This window comes from Trichomycterus rosablanca, chromosome 7 (genome assembly GCF_030014385.1).
Source record: "Trichomycterus rosablanca isolate fTriRos1 chromosome 7, fTriRos1.hap1, whole genome shotgun sequence".
NCBI lineage: Eukaryota > Metazoa > Chordata > Actinopteri > Siluriformes > Trichomycteridae > Trichomycterus > Trichomycterus rosablanca.
The window spans coordinates 6,117,670-6,138,959 of record NC_085994.1 but is presented as its reverse complement, the minus strand read 5'-3'; the positions used below and the strand labels follow the sequence as shown (position 1 = coordinate 6,138,959).

At 39.4% G+C, this 21,290-nt stretch overlaps 2 protein-coding genes across 3 annotated transcripts in view; both read right to left on the bottom strand.

Moving 5' to 3' along the window:
* Window positions 1-3,251, bottom strand: part of cep120 (centrosomal protein 120) — a 31,226-nt gene extending 27,975 nt beyond the window's left edge. For both annotated transcript variants that reach the window (XM_062998309.1, XM_062998310.1), the window contains exons 1-4: window positions 3,120-3,251; window positions 1,081-1,237; window positions 883-997; window positions 319-463 (exon numbers count right to left, since the gene is read on the bottom strand). In XM_062998309.1, the coding sequence (XP_062854379.1) occupies window positions 319-463; window positions 883-997; window positions 1,081-1,237; window positions 3,120-3,168 (466 nt within the window). In that variant the 5' untranslated portion in view covers window positions 3,169-3,251. The remainder of the gene's footprint in view (window positions 1-318; window positions 464-882; window positions 998-1,080; window positions 1,238-3,119) is intronic.
* Window positions 3,252-7,156: 3,905 nt separating this feature from the next.
* On the bottom strand, window positions 7,157-20,679 carry znf608 (zinc finger protein 608). Its single transcript, XM_062998308.1, has 7 exons — window positions 19,819-20,679; window positions 15,906-16,041; window positions 14,454-14,541; window positions 9,942-12,198; window positions 9,266-9,647; window positions 7,455-7,588; window positions 7,157-7,369 (listed from the first exon to the last, which is right to left on the bottom strand). Exons 1-7 carry the CDS (start codon window positions 20,578-20,580, stop codon window positions 7,205-7,207), a joined length of 3,924 nt encoding a protein of 1,307 aa, XP_062854378.1. The 5' UTR covers window positions 20,581-20,679; the 3' UTR covers window positions 7,157-7,204.
* Between the last annotated feature and the right edge of the window lie 611 nt (window positions 20,680-21,290).

The following is a 21,290-nucleotide window of genomic DNA, read 5'->3' as shown; positions in this document are numbered from 1 at the left end:
AGTGCCATCAACCAGGCAAGGTGAACAGCACCAGCGCCCTCTGACATTTAAAGTGAATATCGATTCATCTTAAATGAATAACCGATTCGAATCGTTACACCTGTGCACCGATTTTTAACTGTCTTATGGTGCATCGTTACATCCGTAGTTAAAAGCTCTACCTCCATGCAGAAACTTATATAAAGAGCAATGCATTACACATAAGATATTATGAACCGAGCTAAATTCAGCTCCCTTGAAAACCTGACACCCGAAAATCTAATTCATTTCTAAAATAATGCTAAATAAAAAAATAAAAAATAAAACAGTTGCATTTACCTGGCCTCGCTGGAGCTTTCTTTGCCTTGAACTGCTCAGGTTGATCAGGCTGCTGTTTTGTATCATTTTCCAAGACCATGCTCAACAACAACGCTGGCTTTAGTTTGGTGTACTTGCTACTCAGCAAAGGATACCATTTTGGAGGCTATAAAAAAAAAGCAAATATTTAGATGAATAACGTTTATACACATCAGGAACAGGGAATTTACAGGAAAGTACAGCCACCCTTTTTCCCTCAAAAATACAATTCTAGAATGACCTGTGATAGATGTTGGGCCAGAAATGCAGGTTTTTCAGACTGACCCTTGCTATAAGAAGCTACAGTCCTACTCTAAATTCTAGATTTGTAGAGGCAGGCCTCTAAGTAGTGTCACTTGTCCATGTCTGATATATGCTATAATGACTTTTTAAACATTGTGCAAGTCTGTTAGTTGGGTCACATTGCTTTAAATTCTCCCATTTAAGTTGTAATAATAAGAATTTGCCTGCTCAGCTGTATTTACGGTTTTAATTCAGTCACTGTTTTTAAGATCTCGTCCACCTCTGCATCCAGACAGAACTTACCTGCTTAACCTCTTGTAGTGATCTGAGATCCAGGACAATATACCCAACACATTCCTTCGCAGAAGTATTTGAATCAACTGCATAACACTGCAACTTAATGGGTGTCCGCTGGAGTCTGTACAGTAAAAAATAAACCAGTTATTAAAATGAAGAATTATGCTAAACAACACCCTGGTCAAGTACATTATACATACAAACCTATGCTGGTGAAGAGTCCTGCGATCAAGCTCCCATGCTAGCTCAGTACAAAACTGTGGCTGATCGTTATGCTCCACAGGGTCTGTTGCTAACTGTTCCCCATCAAACTTTGCTTGTACCACCAGTGTGTGTCGCTGGCTCTTGGGGAACTGACGACCTATGATAAAAGCAAGGTGATTATTTCATGCTCTGGTATAATTTATGGTATGACTTACTAAGTGTTATAAAGTATGATTTAGAATAGTGCCTAAAATGCCTGTTAGTAACTGCTTTTCTCATACACTTAATATCAGAAGAGAAAACAGAACATGACTTTATAACAGCTGACCACTGAATGATATTGTATTTTAATTTATTTTGATTATTTATTAAGATTTTACTGTCATACAATTTTGTATCTCCAGTTCACCTCACTTGCATGTCTTTGGACTGTGGGATGAAACCGGAGCTCCCGGAGGAAACCCACACAGACACAGGGAGAACATGCAAACTCCACACAGAAAGGACCCAGACTGCTCCACCTGGGGATCAAACCCAGGACCTTTTTGCTGTGAGGTGACAGTGCTACCCACTGAGCCACCTTTCTGCCTGATATAGTATTTAATAGTAGCAGGGTGTATATATAATTTTATACACCTGTAAGAAATAAATGTGGTTGGAAAAAAATACTTAATCCACATGGTGTAAAAATAAGCTGATAGAAAAAAAGCCAAAGAATAAGTTTTGCCCTGGTTTATCTTCTCATTTAATTCGTCAGCAATATTTTACCCAACAAACACATTTCTTTGCTGTTTGATACTTTGTTGACATTGAAATGTAACATGTTTAAATGTGTGATATATACTCATTATACACTGATCAGCCTAACATTAAAACCACCTCCTTGTTTCTACACTCACTGTCTATTTTATCAGCTCCACTTACCATATAGAAGCACTTTGTAGTTCTACAATTACTGACTGTAGTCCATCTATTTCTCTACATACCTTTTTGCCTGCTTTCACCCTGTTCTTCAATGGTCAGGACCCCCACAGGACCACTACAGAGCAGGTATTATTTGGGTGGTGGATCATTCTTAGCACTGCAGTGACACTGACATGGTGGTGGTGTGTTAGGGTGTGTTGTGCTGGTATCAGTGGATGAGACACAGCTATGCTGATGGAGTTTTTAAACACCTCACTGTCACTGCTGGACTGAGAATAGTCCACCAACCAAAAACATCCAGCCAACAGCGCCCCATGGGCAGCGTCCTGTGACCACTGATGAAGGTCTAGAAGATTACCGACTCAAACGGCAGCAATAGATGAGCGATCGTCTCTGACTTTACATCTACAAGGTGGATCAACTAGGTAGGAGTGTCTAATAGAGTGGACAGTAAGTGGACATGGTATTTAAAAACTCCAGCAGCGCTGCTGTGTCTGATCCACTCATACCAGCACAACACACACTAACACACCACCACCATGTCAGTGTCACTGCAGTGCTGAGAATGATCCACCACCTAAATAATACCTGCTCTGTGGTGGTCCTGGTAGGGTCCTGACCATTGAAGAACAGAGCATGTAGAGAAACAGATGGACTACAGTCAGTAATTGTAGAACTACAAAGTGCTTCTATGTGTGTGTAGAAAGAAGGTGGTTTTAATGTTATGGCTGATCGGTGTATATAATCGTAATAGTAGTGTCAGCAGCTGATTTTATTATTCAGAAGGGAACTAACATTAATGTATAGATGTGAAGTGTGAAGCTGGTGGTAACAGATTTCATTGCTTGGATACAACAGCTGCGGTTTAACTGTCACCAAACAGACTACAACAAATATAACTAACCTGCCTAACTAAACTTAACAGCATTTTTTATTTGCAAATATGCAAAAAATATTATAAAATGTATTTACACACGCCAACAATTACCAAACAGCGATACTAGGACATTTTTAACGTTAACGTTTACTTTTGTTGTTAGCAATGTAGCTAGCTAATGAGCTAGCAGCTCTACTTATGCTAATCTTCCAAACATGCAGATTAAAGAAACACTAACCTTCGAGAATAGAGAGCACAATGAGCAGCTGGTCGGATTTTGAAGCCATGACATTTCTAAATACAGGAATAACGTTTAGATTCTGTAAATGAGTGATTCTCCAGCGCTGTGTGGTGTTTTGTTGCTATGTTTATCCCCGCTGCCGTTTAAACTAAACAACGACTGAATATGCACCAGTGCAGCGTGAGTGGGGTCACAGCGCCTCCTATAGAGAGGAAAAAGTAATGACACGTGTGTGTGTGTGTGTGTGTGCGTGCGTGCGTGCGTGCGTGCGTGCGTGTGTGTGTGTGTGTGTGTGTGTGTGTGTGTGTGTGTGTGTAATGCATTTCACTTTTCCACTGTAGTGATTGAATTTATTTCTATTTTGCACTGATTCCTCTTATTGTTGCATGAACTGAAATACAATAAATGCGCTGAGCTGTGAGCTGATTGCTTTTTAAGCCTATTTGTATTCAATTCAGCATTTCATCCTTTCAAATGCAAACCTACATGTAATTTTTTTTCTGTTAAGATGTCAAACGACGTTAAAATAATGCAATGGATCCTTTACTTTTTAATTAGTCGGATTTTAAAACATGCACGGCGGAAAGCAATGAAACTGTACCTTGACCAGGGCAGGTGTAGCCTAGCGGTTAAGGTACTGGACCAGTAATCAGAAGGTTGCCGTTTCATTTACATTTACATTACATTTTAGGCATTTAGCAGACGCTTTTATCCAAAGCGACTTACAGTACTTTGACAGTGTATTGTTTAAGCAATTAAAGGTTAAGGGCCTTGCTGAAGGGTCCAACAGTGGCAACCTGGCAGTGATGGGGCTTGAACCAGCAACTTTTGGATTACTAGTCCAGTACCTTAACCACTAGGCTACAATTGCCCTACCACTGCCAGGTTGCCACTGTTGGGCCCTTGAGCAAGGCCCTTAACTCTCAATTGCTTAAATTGTATACTGTAAGTCGCTTTGGATAAAAGCGTCTGCTAAATGCTGAAAATGTAAATGATTTAATTCAAAGCGACTTACAGTACTGTGACAGTATACACTCTCACTCACTCACTCACTGTCTTAACCGCTTATTAGGGTCACGGGGACAGTGGGCGCAAGGCATACAGTAACACCCTGGATGGGGCACCAGTCCATCGCAGGGCACACATACATACACACACTTATTCATCTATAGAGCAATTCAGTGTCTCCAATTAACCTGACTGCATGTTCACAGTCACTTGTAAACATGAATTCATTTTTTTGTTTTATATATTATGAATGGTATATGATTAAAGGCCTAAATAGTCTGTTTTCTTACAGTGAGAACTGATTTACAACGATCTCACAAAGTTTGTCATACTGTGTTGAACCTGGACCCATCTTTGCCTGGTTGGTGTATCTTCCTTTTAATACTAGTTATTATACTCTCACCAATTCACCTGCTTATTGTGGAATGTTTTAAATATGTATATCTTGAGTGTGTCTGTAGTTATTTGTGCTTGTTTAGTCAAGACAGAACTGGTAAGGTTCAGGCACTTATGTTAGATAAAAAAAAGGCTTGGATCACTAATGTTGTAGTATAAAAGCAGTGTTGTATGTACATTTTCTAGAAGTTTAGACTGTCTCAACCTCCCAGTGCATTTTTGGAATGCATGCAAAATTCTGACCAGGAACAAAAAGATTGTAATATCATAAAAAACATTGAGCCAAACAAGCTTGCTATAATTCTACTGCACTCAAATTCCCTAGTCGTGTGTCTGATATAGTCCAAAGATGCAATACATCAACAATTGCCTTACACATAAGCTTATATATACTGTATATATATATATATATATATACACACACACTTTTTTTTTACTTTTCCTGTGCAGGTCTATAGTTGGCTTGATCCTTTATTAGCCAAGACCACCAGCCATTTAGGTGGAGACATGAGGTCCAAACCTAGTGTTCAATTATCTCTTCACAGCCAGAATAGGTTATATCAACTTTTTCTTTCAACTGTACCTAGGTGCTACTTAATGAAATAGACACATTACGGGAAACATCCAGGCGCTCGCTGGAGTGGATTCACACAGATATATCAGTGAATGCCTGGAGGAATACTCAAGATACAGTTTTACTAAAGCAGTCTTAATTTTCATCTAATGCATAATGCCTGCTCTTAGGATGCTTTCAAGTTTTAGAATTCGGTCCATACTAGAATGTTCTAAGTGTAGGCTAGCAAACCTCTTCACAGATGGGTCCTTTACTCAGAATTAGAAGCAACCGCAGAGATTGAAAAGGTGGCGAAAACACCCACCATTATGCTGTTGTATTGCTGCAAACAGATTTTGAACTATGATAATGTGTTTATGCTCTGCCATTCTGTGCTCCAATGTACAGTCTTGTGCAAAAGTTTGGATACCCCAGTTAGAATTGTACATTTAGCTATTTTTCTAGTATAGTAAAAGTAAATGAACAATAACAATAAATTGAATTTCTACCAGGAGTACAGGAGTATCCAAACTTTTGCATAAGACAGTAGCAATCTTCATCTTTTATTCTTACAGTACAGACATACAGACAATCAAATACAAACAAACTTTACCCTTTATTTTGATTGACAAACATGTTAAGGCAAGAACAGTATAAAAAGTAACTGTGATTTGATGGTACTGTATATTTGACATCAAGAAAATCTTATGACAGTAAGGACTAATGGAACTACAAGACTGGAACTTTCAGAGATGTAATTGTAAACATAATTAAATAATGCAGTACTATTCAAGTAACATGTGAGGTTGGACATACATCCAAAAATCAGAAAATGATTGTACATAAAATAGTAATGTCAGCTGATATGCTTTGTACAGAATGTACATCACGATAATACTATATGGCACTGAGATTGTTTAGTAACATCTTTCACTTAACATGATACAGGTGATTAATACCCATGGCCAATAGGAGTATATTCATATTATTCGGTTAATAAAGACAGATCCACCTTACAGTCACTTTAATCCGATGCAAAGATTTTTTCACCACATAGACGTTATAAAATTTGAACTACATTCAGTATTATGGTACAACAGTACATGTGCATACTACAAGCTAGAAGAAGCCATTAAGAGGCAATATTACTACAGAAAGTTTTACATATATGTCTTCTGTGACAGGCACCCAAAATGCAAATGGCATATTATACATAGCCTTATCTCACAAGGACAGTACCAGCAGGATAGTACCAGTACGTACATGTACAACGCTTCATACCATTTTTCACACTCCATTGTTTCTCTAATGTTACATTCATTCATTAAAAATGAAAAGAGTTTCTGCCTCACATAGAGGCAATGAATTACACCATGGAATTGATGTCTATGAATCCTTGTGTGAGTCAAAAACATGTTGTTTAAACTCAAATCATCTCTTCATTCGCTGCCACTGTAAAATGAATAAACGGTATTTACAAAACACCTAAGAATTAAAAGCAGCTATTTTCAGGCAAGCAATAAGGCCAAACATGCCACAGGCGGTGGTCTGTGTGGTTCACTTGCTGTGCTCGAACCTTCAAAGATTGTAAGGTTAAACCAAAAACTAGTCTTGACTTGATGACTGTATGGACAAAAATATGGACACCCAGTCTCAATTTCAATGTATGTGTTGAGCCACAACAATTACTAACAGGTGTAATAAATCAATAATTTAAAAGAGCTTTGCAGCAACAGTTTAAGGAAGGCCCTTTCCTGTTCCAGTGTGACTGTGCGCCTGTGTACAAAGCAAGATCTCAGTTTAAAGAAACTCCAGCTGCCTGCACAGATCCCTGACCTCAGCTCCACTGAACTGCTTTGGAATGAACTGGAACATCAAGAGGCTTTCTTGACCAACATCAGTGCCCAGCCATACAAATTCTGTTTTGACATAATGGATAGAAAGTCCCGTAAGAAGCCTTTTTATGAAGGCTATGTGAAAAGAACAAAGGTCACTCTATTTTAATACCAATTGCTTTTGATGGGATGTCCAACACATATGGTCAGGTGTCCAAATACTTTTGGCCATATAGTGTTTCAGCTAACTTCTATGCCTATAATGAACATCAACAGGTCTTAAGGTTCATTTAGCTCTTCTTTTCACCTTGGAACGGGTCATACTGCCCGGACACAAGGGTGTAGCTCATGCCCAGATGAGTGTGATGATGTGTATGAAGGTGGTGAGCATATGGAACAGAGTCCTGTTCATGCTCCGTGTCTCGGTCTTCATCTCCACCTCCATGATCCCCTTGCTAAAGAAGTAAAAACAGACTGAGTAAAGTATTTTTTCAGTCATAAGTCAGATTATACGATAAGAAATTAACACAAGATACCTACCACTGGAGATTTGCCACGGTAAGGAAGATTGTGATGGTGTAGCAGGTCAAGGGTCATAGGTTCGGTCTTGCTATTCTGCATCCCACTGGAGTCTTCTCTCTCAGCTGTCTTTCCATACAAAGGGTAATGGAAACCTGAGCATAAAACAGACCAAATATTGTACAAACCTCATTTCTGGAGAAGTTTGGACATTTTGTAAAAAGACAAAAAAAAAACAAGAATCTGTGAGTTGTTAATTACTTGAACCTTTACTTAACTGATAAAAGCACAAAGAAATGACTTTCAATGTTTTAGCTGACCAAATTCATTGTATTTTGTAAATATAAATACATTTTGAATTTAATGCCTGCACTCAAAATGAAAGTTTCACAATTTTGAAACATTCCACAATAGGAAGGTGAATACATGATAACATATAAGGGTTTCATGATTGGGTATAAAAGGAGGATCCACCAATGGCTCACCACTTTGTGCCAAACCTCTTGAGAGAATGGTCTTAAAATGAACATTTCCCTAAGCAATACTGCAAATAATTTAGGGTTTTACCATCTACCATACAAAACAATGTAAAAAGATTCAGGGAATGCAAGGACATCTTAGTCTGTACATGACAAGGCTGCAACAATTGTTGAATCTGTGTGATTTTCAAACACTTACAAAACACTACATGAGAAACAATCATTCCACTGCGAAACATATAACCACATGGGCTCGGGAGTACCACGGAAAACCAGTGTTACTTAACACGGTTCATTACTACATCAAGAAATGCAACCGCAAACTCTATTAAGCAAAGAGAACGCTCTACATCAAATCTACGCAGAAATTCATCTAAGACAAAACAAATGGCGGGGGAAACATTTACTGTGGTAAGATGAGTCCGCATATTCGTGCAAAAAACAAAAAGGACCATCCAGTCTGTTATCAGTGAAAGGTCCAAATGCCAACATCTGTGATGGTATGGGGGTGCATACCATGGCAGTGTCCACAGTATAGATGACTTGCAAATGTGTGAATGTACCATTGTTGCAGAGGCGTACATATTGGGATTTTTGAGAGACACATGCTGCCATCAAGGCAACATCTTATCTCTGGAAGTCCATGATTATTTCAGCAGGACAATGTTAGGCCTTATTCTGCATGCCCGAAAACAGCATGGCTTTGTAGACACTGAATGTGTACTGATCTGTCTCCTATAGTCTCATATTGAAGAGAAGACTCAGACAATGGCAAACATGGACAGTCAAGCAGCCAAACTCTTGTATCAGGAAATAATGAGCAAACATTCCACTGCAAAACTCCAAAAGTTTGTATCCTCAGTTACATCTGGAAAGGAAATGTAATATACTGGTAAACATGCTTCTGTCCCAACTTTTGTGAGTGGGTTACAGGTATCAAATTTTACATTTTTTGTATATTTACAAAATACAATTAAGTTGGTCTTTGAAAGCATTCTAAATCCTTTCTTTGTACATCTGCCAGTTAATTAAAGCTTAAAGAGCAATAATAAATATATATATTGCATTAGTTAGTTATGAGAGAGACCCTATCCGGCTTAATCCCACCCATATCTGAACAAAAGGCCAATTGTTGTTCATGTGGCCGCTCAGCCTAGCCGATGTATTTGAGATTCCAGCTCTGGTTCCAGCATGTGTTTTTACCGCTGCACCACCTTAGCGGCCTCAGATTTTCTTTTTTAGTGCATTTTACAAAATGTCCCAACTTTTCCAGAAATGATGTTTAGATCTTAAGAATAAAAGAATCACAAGAAGAAAATTCAAGATCTCTGTTGTACTGTGTACCAATCTTACCTGGGTAGTTCTGCACCATTGCGGGTGACATCACACCATACGATGTGTTATTTGTCTCACACAGGTGTAGGTATGGGTACGAATGCTGATACTGGATGAAGGATTGTTGAGATGATACAGCCATCCTTGCACCCTGCGAGTTCTCTGAGGTTTCGCTGGTCATCTTCTCCATCTCTGCTCCGTTAGTGTCCCCGAGGTCCTCAGAAGGTGTTTCGCACTGTACATTTTGAAGCTCAGCCTCCAGTCTGGGCTGTGGCTCAGCAGGTACATGCCGGTCTTTCCCCTTGTCTGGGACTATTTCCCGTGAGGCCTTGTTTACCTCTTGATTTTGCTTCAGATATTTGGACTGAAATGAGTGACTCCAGGACTGTGATTCTGAAGCCTAAACCCAGAGGAACATCTACCGTCAAACAGTTTATGGTCTTAGAATGAATACAATTAAACATCTGCAAGGAAAGTCCAGTTTCATACTATTGTTGTGATTACTTTTTAGTTTTAAGGGATGAAGTGGGAGCTTAAATTCAACATTAATTACATCATTGCACAAAAATATGTGATACAGTTTTATCAATCATATGCACTTTAAAAGTCTTTAAGATGTTATACATTATTTAAATGTTAAATTAAAGACATTTCTATATTTGCATAAAAATGTAAAGTAATGTCAGAGACTTACATTCAGATATGTTACATTTGTGTCCACATTTGTTTTTGTATTTTGACTTTCAGGGTGGAAGTCTTCAGACTCCTTGTTATGCCCCTGGTCTTTTGACATTGACATAAAAGAAGTCTTTGCCTGTGGGTGCTGAAGGGATAACTGTTTGTCCACCTCTACATAGATAAAACCAGGTTTTGTGCAGCTGATTTTAACTGAGTTTGCTCCTTTATGAACAGCCACAGGTTGCATTATTGATGGTTTTGTGTCCTCCTTCATTCGCTCTTTCTGCTCGGGTCCACGTCTAGTCTGACCCCTGCTGATTTTACTGCATTGCAAATCCTCACAGCACGTCTCATTCTGCTGCCTGTGAGTGTTCGGAACTATCAAAACCTTCTGGTCTGTAGGGGCATTACGAGCATACTGTCCGTAATACAAGGACTGAGCCAGAGCGGTCTGAGATTGGGTCATAGCTAACTGAAGCTGTGACTGGGAGCTGGATTCAGGACTCGATTCCAAGGTTTTGGGGTCATCGTTTAACTCTCGGACATCGTCCTTAGCTCTAACATAAGGTATGGATGCCTTTAGAAATGCAGCAGGGTTGCTTTGACCGGAATGCATGTAGTTTTGAAAGTTGTAAGATTCATATCCATAATTGTGAGTTGACGATTGGGGTTCCTTTATCAGGGATGTAGAGCATGGAGTGTTTGGAATCTTGACATTTCCATTTAGATTAGAATCAGGGGCAGAATTTCTCCTGGATCTGGAATTGTATCCACCTTCTTCTGCGACATCAGATATGTCTGAGTAGGCAGGACTGTTGGTTTTGGTGCTGCCATCTCCATTTGAAAGTGTACCTGAGTCCATTCTTGCAGAGCTTCCAATAGAGGGACTGGGGGCATTGTCAGTGAAAGTGTACACCTTGTCAGCCTCAGCTCGGATGCTCGCCATTCGACTTTCTTGAGTTTCAATTAGTCCGTTAACAATGTCCTGTTTGCTCAAATGCTCCTTCAACAGGCTGACCGAAACATCTTTACCTATACTTTTTATTTCATCTGCCTTTGTGAAAACAAGGTCCGTTTTTGGACTCCTTGGATCTTTGTAATTTCTATCTTTCATTTTGTGCTTTTCTTTTCTCTTATTTTCTTTACTCAGCACTATTGTTGAATTTGCCATATTTACTTGAGTAACAATATCCAGCTTTGGCTTGATGGGTTTTAGTGAAAGATTTTTAGCCTTTGTGAGAGCGACAGTTGGTGAAGGTTGATGAGATGAGCTCTCCATGACTTTAGTAGGAAATGTTGTAGGGATAGCAATAAGCTTTGGAGGTGCAGGGGTAGCAACTATAAACCTGTTCACCCTAGATTTGGCTGAGCACCGCTCCATAATGTTTTCTTTTTTAACTTCCCGTTTGTCAATGATACCCTCGGCTTCAAGCTTGGGCATTTCTATAGATGAGTTACGATCAGTCATAAGGCAGTTCTCAAGGACCACAGACATGTTTGAAATAAGAGGCAGATTGCTCAAGTCATCAACAGATCCCTCTTTTCCTACCAAATTTCTCACTGTCTTTGTATTTGCTGTCGGACTGTGATCTCTGTTAAGCAGCAGTTTTCTGTTCTTTGGAGGTAAGCTGGTATTAAGCTTATACATTGTTCTTGGTTTCTTGGAAATAACATCAAGATTTTCACTGCAGTCAAGGGCCACACTGCTGAGCGATTCATCATAATCTGAGAGCCGGTCCTCACTCTCTGCCTCAAACTCCTGTTTATCACTGTCCAAGTGTGCGTGTGATTGGTGGTATCGTAACCCATTAATATGTTTGTATTTCTTGTTGCAGTTAGGGTGTGGACAGTCAATTAGCATTGGTGAAGTGCACACTTGGTCCAAAAATGCTGGATCAGATTTCCCCTGTGGGGTTGACGGAGCACTCCTGGATTTGGCACGTATTCGTTTCCCATTTGCATTTCTAATGTCATCAGAAACTAAACTCAGATCTAGATCGGCTGGTGCTTTGCTTTTCCGTTTCCTGCAAATCAGTGAACTTGACTTAATATCCTCAACCGAGTAGTATGCAGGAGTCTTACAGGTACTGAGGTTAAGACTTCCGCGTCTGCCTTTGTTGCCTATGCCCACTCCACGTCTCTTGTGTGTTAGTCCTCTAATCTTGGAGAAACCAGGTTCTGCTGAAGGCTGATCAGACACTGACAGGCGCATTCGTTTACCCCGGCCACGCCCACATGCCATTTCAGAATCGCTCATTGGGGACTCACAAAACCTAGAGAGTAAAAATAAGACAAGCATATTTGCATTTAAAAATTAAACTTAGAACATTTTATTATTTTTACACCAAAACCCAAAAGTTTTATTGTGTAGTTTAAGCCTTTTATGTTTATTTTGTGACTGGAATATATTGTTTAAAAAAAAAAGAAAATTACAGAAGCCTCTAGAACTAAATATACAGTGGATTTAGAAAGTTCCAGACATATGTACTTTTTGCTCAGGTTACTGTGTTATGGATTTAAATTAAAATTGATAGACTTGCTATTTTACTACAGTTAGTCTCACATTATGACATAAGTTGTAGTAAGGTAGTAAAATTATATTCAGTACTTTGTAGAAACTGCTTTAGCAGCAATTGCAGCTGCTAGAGTACTTTGTTACATCTCTACATCTGGATTTGGACAATGTTTTTCTAGAAATGGGTGGTTCCTGAATCACCCGGGTTAATGATTTGAATCTTTGTACTGAATCAGGACGACTCCGAAATCTCAATTAACTTAAACTTAAAAGAAACTTAAACACTTGCCCCAGTTTGCATGTGCTCTGGAGGAGGTTTTCTTGGCTGCTTTAATTTGTCCCTAAATTCTGAACATGGACAAATGAAGCAGCACCCCCAGCATGATGCTGCCACCACAATATATTTTACTGTACCGATGGTACTAGAAAGGTGATCTGATATGCTTTTGCCAAACATAATACTTGCGTTCTATTTTCAACTCATCAGACCACAGAATACATTTTCTCACATTACCAGAGTACTTTACATGTCGTTTAGCAAACTTCAAGTGGGCTGTCATATGCCATTTACTCAATAATTGCTTCCATCTTGCCACTCTGCCATGAAGGCCGGATTTGAGATGCTACAGACATGATTGTCCATCTAAAAGCTTCATGCATTCTAAAAGCTTTTCCCATTCTTTCCTTTTCACTGGTGTGTTCTACTTTACCGCTGTGTCCTTTTTAACTTCATACTATATATTTACTATATATTTATTATTATTATTACTTAATCTGTACAAACAATTGTCTTTGTTGTCTTTATCATGTAGTCTAAGAGAATGTTACAGTATGTTAAGACTTAAATAGCCTCATTAATTAGATATAAGTCCCACTTAAAACACATCTTTGTTTAAATAGAAGCTGCTGGAACACAAGTTATTGTCTACCGTCTGGAGGGGTTTCAATGCTAAAAAGAAAGAAGCCCCTACTACAAAATTGTCAACATAAAGCTTGACAGAGTTTATTGGAAAAAACTGACCCATCTGAAGTGACTTGAAGCTTGACTATTTGTTGCTTATCACATGTACAAAGAAAACATATTATTGTAAAGCAGGGGCATCATAATCATCTGTTCCGCATAATCAATTTCAGGCTCGCGGTAGCAACAAGGCAAGTAAAGCAGCCCAGGCGTCTCTGTCCCCGCAATTAATGATGATGCATATATCAAATGAACCAATTAGCTGCGACAACCGTGACTGTAGGTTCATCCAATTAGCTGCGTCTTTCTGGCGTTAAGGTCTGTTCAAGTTTGTAAAAATGTCAAAGCGCAGGAAAGTTGATGATGAATGTCGTGTCTTGCAAGAAAAATGGACAACGGATTTCTCTTTTGTTAAAGTGAAAGTAACGCCAGTAAGTTGCGTTAAGTTGAAGGAGTGCATGGTTTCTGCCTCTAAAATATTAGCTCCAGAAAAGTTAAAACTGTTTCAGAACGTCAGCCTTTCCCGTCGGACAGCGTCTGACCCTATTGGTGATATGGCAGGGGATATTAAAAACTCTGAAAGATTCTATCACAGATTTCAAGTTTACTCGCTGGCTTTAGACGAGACGACAGGCACAACAAATACGAGCCAGCTGGCAATTTTTGTACGTGGAACGAGAGAGGAATTACTTTCATTGGAGGGCATGCACGATACAACCAGAGGTGAGGACATTTTTGAAAAGCTAATAATAACAGTGCACTCCTATGGTTTATCTCTCAACAAACTAAGTGGAACCATCAGCATCATGTATTTATAAAGCCTATATTATTTGGCTGTATTTTGCATAATTGTAGTCTGTGGCCCGTGACCAGATATGTAATTATTAATCTGGCCCTCAGTGGGTAAAAGGTTCCCCACCCCTGTTGTAAAGTAATCAAAAAATATGTCACTACAATGATCAGTGTTACAAACCATTTAACACCATACGTATTACGATTTTAAACATTTGTCCCTTTTAAAAACACAAATAAATAAATAATTCAGGTTTTACCTAGGTGGGGCCCAGTCATGCTTGGTACAGTCTAACAGAGTTCCCACATAGGTCCTTTTCCTCCATGTGACATTCACCACAAGCACCCCTGGAGTAAGGCAGTCAAACAAAAAAATACTAAATAATGTTATAAACAACTCATATAACTGGCCAAATAGTAAACAGTTACAGTATGTTGTAAAGGAAGACGCTGGGATTACAGGAAATAGTGTTCACACAGTACTTATCATTTATATGTAACTATAACCTTGAATATTTTATTACTAAAACAATATATATTTCTAACATACACTTCGCACAATAGTGCTACAGTAAACTAGATCTCTTCTAGTCTCTGCTGTCTCGTTCTACAATTTTAATTTGCTTAATCAATATGCAACCAGTGTCTTTACTTCCCTCAAGCACTTCAGCAGGTGATTTAGACTCCCAGTTTGTTTGAAACAAAACCCAGCAATGCTAGTGGCTCATGCATGCATCTGTCACACATTTACAGCATAAATCCACTAATCACTTAGTATTTTATACATTTATTCACATGTAGCTTCCAAATAGTCAAATAATGGCAGCAAACTTTAGAGATTTAATACAAATCAAAAGGTAATTAAGACGACATTTTTATCACTTTATTTATGAGGTCACTTAAAAGCAAAGCACTGCCTCTGTTAGTGGTACTCTAATTTAAATTTAATTAACTATCACTTTATTATTTGTCTGTTCAAATGTGGTTTGCTTTCACAGGAAAAAAGAACTTACTGATTAATAAAAAACACAACTTTATGATTTGAAAGTCACCAAACTTTTATCATATAGAATTAAACAGCTAGTAAGCTCATCAGAAAGGATTAGAAAAGCAAATACAGTAGCCAATACAGTGAACAAAAGCCTGGACATTAAATCTCCAATTTGATAGTTGGGGGTTTAGAGACCATCAGTCAATGAGACCATCAGATTAAGTGGACTTAGCCAATCATCAGTCTGAATTATTTATCATGATCTGAAAATGTGTCAACATTTGCCAAAGTTATGGGCAGAGGTACAGAAGTCCCTTTTTGACTTACAGCATAGCATTCAAATAATGCTAAATGCTAATGCTAAATTAAATAATTTGAATAAGTTGTCACATCAGTCCATGATGACGTATCACATATCCACATTGTATCACATATGAGTATAAAATATTGAACCAAATCCAATCTGCCATCTCTAACAGTAGTTCCCAAGAATGTGGATTTACAGACAAGCAAAGACACAATAATGCAGAATTTAGAGTATTTTTTTCTTCAGTGATTCAATAATTTCTTTATTGGCAGTGGCAGCACAGCTGTTACGCTACTGGACTGGTAATTAGAAAGTCGCTGGGTCAGTCCACCACTCTTGAGCTTCTGAGCAAGGCCTTTAAGCCTCAATTGCTTGCATTGTATTCAGTCACAACTGTATAAAGTTTGTCCTTACCCTCTTCAGTTTCATGCCACACAATCCCTTCCAGATTGACACTTGTCCCTGGTTGACATGGCTCCATGTAGTTTGATTCAATGGCTCTTTCAGTCTCTTGCGTGTTGGTTCCCACTGACCTGGTTTTTATACCTAACTGGTAGGATAAAAAAGGAAAAATATTGGACATACAGCTGTGTGAGAGAATGTTCAATGTATATTGTGGAAGAGATACAGTTAGTATGTTTGCAGAACAGTGCACCAAAACACATTTTGCTTCTTTCATTCGTTTTTATTCTAACAAATTTCTGCAATGCACCATTTCCACTGGCAGCAAAACAACCGTCATACTGTAGTACTACCACATCACACTGTAGCTCTACCACCATCACACTGTACTACTACCACTATCACACTGTAGCTCTACCACCATCCCACTGTAGTACTACCACCATCACACTGTAGTACTACCACCATCACACTGTAGCTCTACCACCATCACACTGTAGTACTACCACATCACACTGTAGCTCTACCACCATTACACTGTAGTACTACCACATCACACTGTAGCTCTACCACCATCACACTGTAGTACTACCACCACCACACTGTAGTACTACCACCATCACACTGTAGTACTACCACATCACACTGTAGTACTACCACCATCACACTGTAGTTCTACCACCATCACACTGTAGTATTACCACCATCACACTGTAGTTCTACCACCATCACACTGTAGCACTACCACCATCACACTGTAGTTCTACCACCATCACACTGTAGCACTACCACCATCACACTCTAATACTACCACCATCACACTTTAGTTCTACCACCATCACACTCTAATACTACCACATCACACTGTAGTTCTACCACCATCAGAGAACAATACATGTTTCACATTGTCCACAGCCCAAGATTCGCGCTCCTTGCACCATTGAAACCGACGTTTGGCATTGGCACGAGTGACCAAAGGTTTGGCTATAGCAGCCCGGCCGTGTATATTGACCCTGTGGAGCTCCCGACGGACAGCTCTGGTGGAAACAGGAGAGTTGAGGTGCACATTTAATTCTGCCGTGATTTGGGCAGCCGTGGTTTTATGTTTTTTGGATACAATCCGGGTTAGCACCCGAACATCCCTTTCAGACAGCTTCCTCTTGCGTCCACAGTTAATCCTGTTGGATGTGGTTTGTCCTTCTTGGTGGTATGCTGACATTACCCTGGATACCGTGGCTCTTGATACATCACAAAGACTTGCTGTCTTGGTCACAGATGCGCCAGCAAGACGTGCACCAACAATTTGTCCTCTTTTGAACTCTGGTATGTCACCCATAATGTTGTGTGCATTGCAATATTTTGAGCAAAACTGTGCTCTTACCCTGCTAATTGAACCTTCACACTCTGCTCTTACTGGTGCAATGTGCAATTAATGAAGATTGGCCACCAGACTGGTCCAATTTAGCCATGAAACCTCCCACACTAAAATGACAGGTGTTTCAGTTATTTTGTCCAACCCCTGTATGTGTGTGTGTGTGTGTGTGTGTATGTATTTGAATATGTGTATATGTATGTATATGTGTATATATGTGTACAGTATATACTGTATATATATAGCATTTTTTGCCTCATTGTGCAATATTGTCACGTCACTTTACTATTTACAGTTTTTCTCGATTGCTTTGGTGCATTTCTCTGATCAGAATTAAAATTCTCATAACTGTTAGTTCAACCTCCACAAAATTTAGTCATTTGTGCACATCATAGTAGCAGTTTCTCATTCCTTCCAACAAATTGCAAATGCTTTTGGACATGCATCAATTGCTTCCATACAATTCTCTGCTGTTTTATAACATTATCATTTCCTTATGTCATGTCAGTCAAAATGAACTATACTTATGAATGCTGAATAGTCATTCCCTATGAAACTAATAGTCCTCATTTCATTGCTTGAATCATTACATACAAAAATGTTGAACTAGTTGTCAAAATCAGTATGTTTTATGTTCCAATTCAGTTCCAATATGTACTGCAATATTGTTTACAGTTGTGCACAGCTCTACCTAAAGGGTGTTTCTTATGTTTGTTGTAAATAAGTTTGTACTTTGCTTTAGCACAATGCTGTGAACAAATTAGAATTGCAAAGAGCATTTTCAGTAAAAATGTGAAACATACGTATTGAGTGTCTTGTACTCATTTACCTCACTAAATACAGTAATGTGTAACTTAACTGTAGATTTCAAATGGCGTGCTAATAGTGTATAGTGCTGCCTTGAGCATTTTCAGGTAGTGTCACCATGATCTGACTTTTTTGCATTGGAAAACACTTACAGAGTGAACTATCATAATGAAAACATGACAAAGCCATTTGACTATCTTGTTCATAAACAATGGTGTCAGGACTTTTTATTTTGATGACACTGACACTTTCATTGACATGAATACTTGCTTTTGAGGAATGAACCCTCCATTTTGAGCAAGTGACACGCTTTTGCAGGTTATCAACTAGGTTTTGCAGTTTGTACTAATTGTTTTGAGAAATGCACTTACTGTGCAAATGTTAATAGTGATGTGAGAAATGCACCAAAGCGACTGATAAAAACTGTAATAATTTAATTACTATTCAATCTAACTTTACACTGAAACTATACCTCATGCATAGTCATTACAGTTACCAGTTATCCATTTTATGTAAAATACAAGAAATACTCAGTTCTAGTTTTTCTGTTTGCTTTTGTTTTGTACTGTTAATTATTTGTTGTATTATGCTACTGGGGCTTTAATTTCCTTCTGGATCAATAAAGTATCTATCTATCTATCTATCTATCTATCTATCTATCTATCTATCTATCTATCTATCTATCTATCTATCTATCTATCTATCTTTAAATCAGAATACAAACCTTGCAAACTTTTCTCGTGGATATTGCAATATTTATGCTGTGTTGCATCTTGAAGATAGAAATAAAAAGTCTACGATGAAGAAAAACATGTTTATAAATATTAAATAAAAAAGTCCAGTAGTACTAAATTAATAAAACTGATCAGATCAAAATTGGTGTTACTATAGGCCTACATATCCTTTAAAATAATTTCCAAAGAAATGTCCAAGTCTGTAAAAAGAGAGTGAATGATTGAAGTGATGTAATGTTTGTATAATGGAGACATATGTGGACAATAGAAAGAAATGGGCCAAGCACGGAGGGGGGTCTTCAGTCTGTATTAAAACAGTAAATACTGCATGAATTCACATCACAGTTTCTCTTTCTCTCTCTCTCTCTCTCTCTCTCTCTCTCTCTCTCTTACACACACACACACACACACACACACAAACACACACTATGCCTTTGTTTAAAAAAACTGCAACAGTGGTGATGCTTAGGTCTCCAATAGCAACAGCCATCAGAAAATCAAAGGGGTGTCTGACAAAATACAAGGGAAATGCCTGACAACAATGGGAGATAAGGAATTGGTAGATTTGCAGTCTAACATTGATTTATTGATCAGTTTGGATAAGGGTCGTGTATTGATATTTATTATTTTTATTTTAAGTATTTATCATGTCTAATGCATGGAAACAGAATCCTTGGTTGGTAAACAGCATCCTATATGAGGTCCATTATTACAGTTTGTACACAGACACGTACACACACACAGACCAGTATATAACACCAGCATGCCACCTATTTTACTTACTTACATTTGCTCAAGGCTCATTGTAATTGAATGATTATCACATTATTTAAAGGTGTGTAGAAGGATGTGCGACACTCAGTAATCTGCAGTACAGTAATCGATGTCACATGAACAGTGTGATGAGATGTGACAGACGCACACATTTAAACCCCAACAACAAGCACGCCATTTATGCACGCAGGTGCAAATCAAGCATCCCGATTCATCTCGTCTGTGCAGACTGCCTTACCGTTTTGTGGTTGGCCGCTGCCTCTGAGCATCCTCCATCCTCCTCAACAACAAAAGCAGCAGCCCTCATCCCCTTCGCGTCCATCCCGCCCATGTCCACGTCCATGTCCGCCGCGCCGCCGTTTGCACAATAGCACATGCTCTCGTCGGTCCTCCCGAAAACGCGAGCATTGTCGAATTCAAAGCTTTCTCCGTGCTTGTCTTTCCGCGGGCGCATACAGTCCCTCTCCCGCTTGAGTCCTTTGCTTTGGGTTTTACCCCTCTTGCCCTCTTTGCCTTTGGCGCAGGGAGTGCTTGCATCACTCACTGCATCATTCATTGCGAATGCCTCTCCAGGGCGTCCTTGAGCGTCGCGCCGTTTACTAATGCACACTTTGGGGATGGCGCGCTGTGGTGCGAGTAGTTGTTGTGCCATCGGTTGCGGTGACAGCGGCCGCGGTGGTGCCGGAGGCTCCAGAGAGCGCGGCGGCGGTTTCTCGGCGGGCTCGCTGCCGCACGAGCTGCGCCGCTTCTCTTTGAGTCTCCTCGGCTCGGTGCAGAAACCCAACGCGGCGGCACTCGGGAGGCCATCGAACGGCAGCTCGTCGGCGTGGCTTTTCACGCTCACGACGCGATTCATCTCCGATCCTCGTCGCTCCTTCTCCAGATCGGCTTCCAGGTCGATGATCAGATCGCCGAGTCCGATCTCCCAATCATCGCCGCTGTCGTACGCATCAGCTCCGCTCGCTTCACTACTCTGCTCAGCCGAGCCACTGACTGACATGCTCCGCACGATTACTGACACATCCCCTGATGAGTCCGTGATCAACAGGATGGGAGGGTATTAATCACTCCATTGATTCAGGGAGCTTGTTTGTTCCAATACCTGACCCATGTTTACATTGCATTCATTCTGTTTGATACATTACGTGACTTTTACAGGCTATTTAACCCCCATGTATTTGTTTTCAGCAAATTCTATGTATATGTATAGGACATATAGGACATTTGTCCTATGTATATAGGACAGTGGTAGCCCAGTGGATAGAGCTTTGGGCTATCAACTGAAATGTCTAAAGTTCCCAGCTTTGCCATGCTTGCTCAAGGGCTGTTGGGCCCTTGAGCAAGACCCTTAACCCTGCTCCAGGAGGGCCGTACAGTAGCTGACCCAGCGCTCTGACCCCAACTTCCAAAACAAGCTGGTATATGCGAAGAAAGTTTTGTTGTACTGTACGTCTGTATATGTATGTCTGACAAATAAAGGCATTCTATTCTATTTGTGTTTGTATGTATAAGATTGTATCTTATTAGTCAATGCATTAATCCAGGCATCATACTATCTATATTTCCCAGGTACTGAGAGTGTTTAGAGAATGTTTATTTTTATAAAAAATGTCGAAAACAAGTCATAAAGAATAAAAAACTATCTGCACTCAAATTGTGGCAAAGGCAAGGATATAGGCTAGTGGTTAAGGTACTGGACTAGTAATCAGA

What these genes read in the sequence shown, in the direction of transcription:
- znf608 (XM_062998308.1), bottom strand. Translation starts at nt 20,580, where the DNA reads ATGTCAGTCAGTGGCTCGGCTGAGCAGAGTAGTGAAGCGAGCGGAGCT. An exon ending in CAGCGGCCAACCACAAAACG is followed by an intron (nt 16,042 to 19,818) that starts GTAAGGCAGTCT and finishes TTATCCTACCAG; the next exon opens with TTAGGTATAAAAACCAGGTC. An exon ending in CAAATGTAACATATCTGAAT is followed by an intron (nt 9,648 to 9,941) that starts GTAAGTCTCTGA and finishes CTCTGGGTTTAG; the next exon opens with GCTTCAGAATCACAGTCCTG.